At 37.2% G+C, this 3,243-nt stretch overlaps 1 protein-coding gene across 1 annotated transcript; it reads left to right on the forward strand.

Annotated features, from left to right (window-relative positions):
• Positions 1 to 1,059: 1,059 nt before the first annotated feature.
• Positions 1,060 to 2,879, forward strand: LOC139992305 (uncharacterized). The gene is made up of 3 exons (XM_072013044.1): positions 1,060 to 1,233; positions 1,498 to 1,613; positions 2,242 to 2,879. Exons 1-3 carry the CDS (start codon positions 1,060 to 1,062, stop codon positions 2,600 to 2,602), a joined length of 651 nt encoding a protein of 216 aa, XP_071869145.1. The 3' UTR covers positions 2,603 to 2,879.
• Positions 2,880 to 3,243: the final 364 nt, after the last annotated feature.

Here is a 3,243-nt window from a genome sequence, read left to right on the forward strand (position 1 = left end):
TGATATGCAAGAAGACCTAGCCTGAACTAATAAATAAAACATAGTCAAAATGTTACCGCTCATGGGTATAATAAATACCCGCGGTCACTATGCTCATCAAAAATTCTACGTAATACAACGTGCTCGTGTCGGCTCGAACCTTTCATCCTGCGACATGATTGAATGACCGGAGGAACAAAAACGCATGCAACTCACGATAAGATGCGAAGTACGTTGTCATCGATGTTATTGTAACGCAGGAGAAGTCGTTAATGTTACACAGGAAAGCCTGACATCGAATAGGAAACAGCACGTTTCCTACGAGGCAAGTGAAGATTGGAAAAAGGACTATAACGAAACGTGAAATATTATAATTTGTTCTTAAAGATAACATTACTTACATATTGTTCGTCTTTTTATTAATAAGAAGTATGATATTAAGAAGATAAAATATACAATTGAAATATTATTTTACGTTTATTGTATTCAAGAAATTATTTGTCCATTACATTTCCTGTATTACCAAATATTCATGAATATTCATACATATATTCATGTATAATAAAATCTACTTGAAAGAACGAATGAACATTATCAGATTCACGAGTTGTGAATCGATGTTACAACAACAACAACAACAACAACAACAACAACAAAAATTGTTGCACGCAGAAAAACTTAATGCCGCGGTGTTAAAGTGAACTTACGCATTGGACAGATAATTTTTAGATAACATCTATTTCACTTTATTCAAAGTTTCTACATACGTGAACACCACAAGTAACAAACGCGATGAATGGAACTTCTTTTTCTCTTTCTTCAAATAAAAAATTGACATATTAGTGAAAATTCTTCTTACATGGATATACATGTTGCTGTGCCAAAGGCAGTAAACAATGGAAGCATTGTGATGCAGTCATAATGTTGAACGTAATTCCTTCAACGTGATAAGATAATCGCCGATGGAACATTAGTTTCTGTACATCTTGCGATACTTCAACGAGTCACGCTATATAAGGATGTCGGAACAGAACAGCTCATAGTACGTCGATCGTAAGAGAACGCACGGCCAAGAAGCCGATGATGACATTCGCGAAATCTTCGCTGATCACCTGCCTGTTCGGTATTTTACTTTGGGAGATTCATGGACAAGGCATAATGACTGATCCCATTAGCAGAAGCAGCGCCTGGCGCAAAGGATTCCCCGTTCAAGAGAATTTCAACGACCATGAGCTTTCCTGCGGAGGACCCACCGTAAGAATTCTATTCACTGCTCTGAGATAATAACTGAAATTTAAGGAAAGCAAAATTTATGCTAGATATAGTTTTGTTATCAATCAGATAGTATTAGGATATTCTATGGAAGGCGAATTTCGATTCGAGAAGGAACAAAATCCTCACACGTTGGAACTGCAACACGCCTGACAGAAATGTAGAAAAGAAGGCTTGGAGAAGGCGACGTTGCAGATGTGACCAAGAAATGAAAAAAAAAGTTAATCGATTCGTTTTGCCTGGCAGGTTCAGTTCATACAAAATAATGGATTGTGTGGAGCATGCGGTGACGATTACGCTATGCCACGACCTAGACCAAATGAAAACGGTGGACTTTATGGAACCGGCGTGATCGTCCAAAGGTAAGTTGATTTCCTCGCTGGACAGCGGGTTTTTATACATTTATGTAAAAATGTAAAGATGCAAAAATACATGTGTTGGAATACAACGATATTTCACGTATAGGCATAAGTACCCTTACACAGACACCCGCACAGACATTTGAACAGCACACTTACACAGGTCATACTCATTACTGTATAGAGAGTGGGGTTCAAGGTATTTAAGGGATCATGGGTCACTACCTAAGTCTAGTCTGAGAGTAACTGGCCAACAATCAACAATCTCCATACGTTGTTAATTATATCACTCGCTTATATACATTTGATTCTGTAGTTCTGTTTAATAAACATCACTGAATATTATTTCAACATAAACATTGTGTCTTCCACAGATTATTAATCTTAACTTCAAGATTAAATTCTAACAACATGGAACAAATACAAAGAGATACATATAATATATAAAATATCTAAAATATAATTCTAGTTATAACACTTAGTAGATAATACCACTTTCTATCCAAATGCTACGAATGATTTCATATCTTAGCGATAACACTTTTATAATGCGAACGCTTTAAAATCTAGATTTCCAAGGTTCGAGATATCTCGAAAGCCAAAGTTGATTAATATTTCTATGTTATTTTAGGTACAGAGTAAGCGACGCTGTCATCAACGTAACGGTGAAACTGATTACCAACGACCTGGGAAGCTTCAAATTCAATCTGTGCCCCTTGGAAGGACCGAACGATCTCGAGACCGAGACGTGTTTCAATCAATATCCGCTTCAGTTTGACATAAGAAACTACGAGTTTTTACTACCAAATTATCAAACGGACTTCTACCTATCGGTCCAGCTGCCACCAAAGTTGACCTGCGAACATTGTGTGTTTAGGTGGACTTATGAAATCGGAAACCACGCTGGTCGATGTTATAACAACCAAGTCTTAACAGGATGTGGATCTCAAAAGACATTCAGAAATTGCGCCGATATCGCGATCTCTTCCTGAGATCTGATTACTCCTGCTGGTCGGTAACATGTGTACCTTCGTTACGTAGATTAAGTTAGAGAGTAACTGTCCAATTAATCGAAGAAGTTTTCTTCTTTCGTCTGGTCTATAAGCACATCTAAAAATGTTTAAAAAAGATTCGGCAGAAATTTCAGGAGAGTTACGATAATAGAGTTAAGATCAGCTAGGAATCGAAGTGCACCTTATAATTAAAATTAATAAGAATACACGTGTGCAGGATTCGATCAATCACAGTGAAATAGAAAACAAGAGAATACTTATCTCGTTATTTTCATACACCTCGTACGATTACACGCGATATAACGATGAACGTCATCTACCTTCCTCAAAAGTACCTTAATTCCTTTTTATTTTATTTTTATCAGCCACTGGGACTGACATGAAAGTCAATAAAGATAGACTTATCGTATCTTCTAAGATAATACTTGCAATATAATGTTAGGTACGACTATCGGGGAGAAACGGCTGGGAAGGAAACATAAAACAAGGATAGCAACGGATTAGCGTTTTCTAAACGCGTGTCCGTCCATTGTTCCACCCGCGCGGTGCAACAGGTAATAAATAATGGAAAAGGGAGATAAAACAGCTGGCTGATAATGCACGGTGATACAAGGTACAAA

The sequence above is a fragment of the Bombus fervidus genome, chromosome 11, assembly GCF_041682495.2.
Source record: "Bombus fervidus isolate BK054 chromosome 11, iyBomFerv1, whole genome shotgun sequence".
Lineage (NCBI taxonomy): Eukaryota > Metazoa > Arthropoda > Insecta > Hymenoptera > Apidae > Bombus > Bombus fervidus.

Coding starts and splice junctions, on each gene's coding strand:
- LOC139992305 (XM_072013044.1), top strand. CDS start 1,060: ATGATGACATTCGCGAAATCTTCGCTGATCACCTGCCTGTTCGGTATT. Junction 1,234..1,497: donor TTTCCTGCGGAGGACCCACC/GTAAGAATTCTA, acceptor TTTGCCTGGCAG/GTTCAGTTCATACAAAATAA. Junction 1,614..2,241: donor ACCGGCGTGATCGTCCAAAG/GTAAGTTGATTT, acceptor ATGTTATTTTAG/GTACAGAGTAAGCGACGCTG.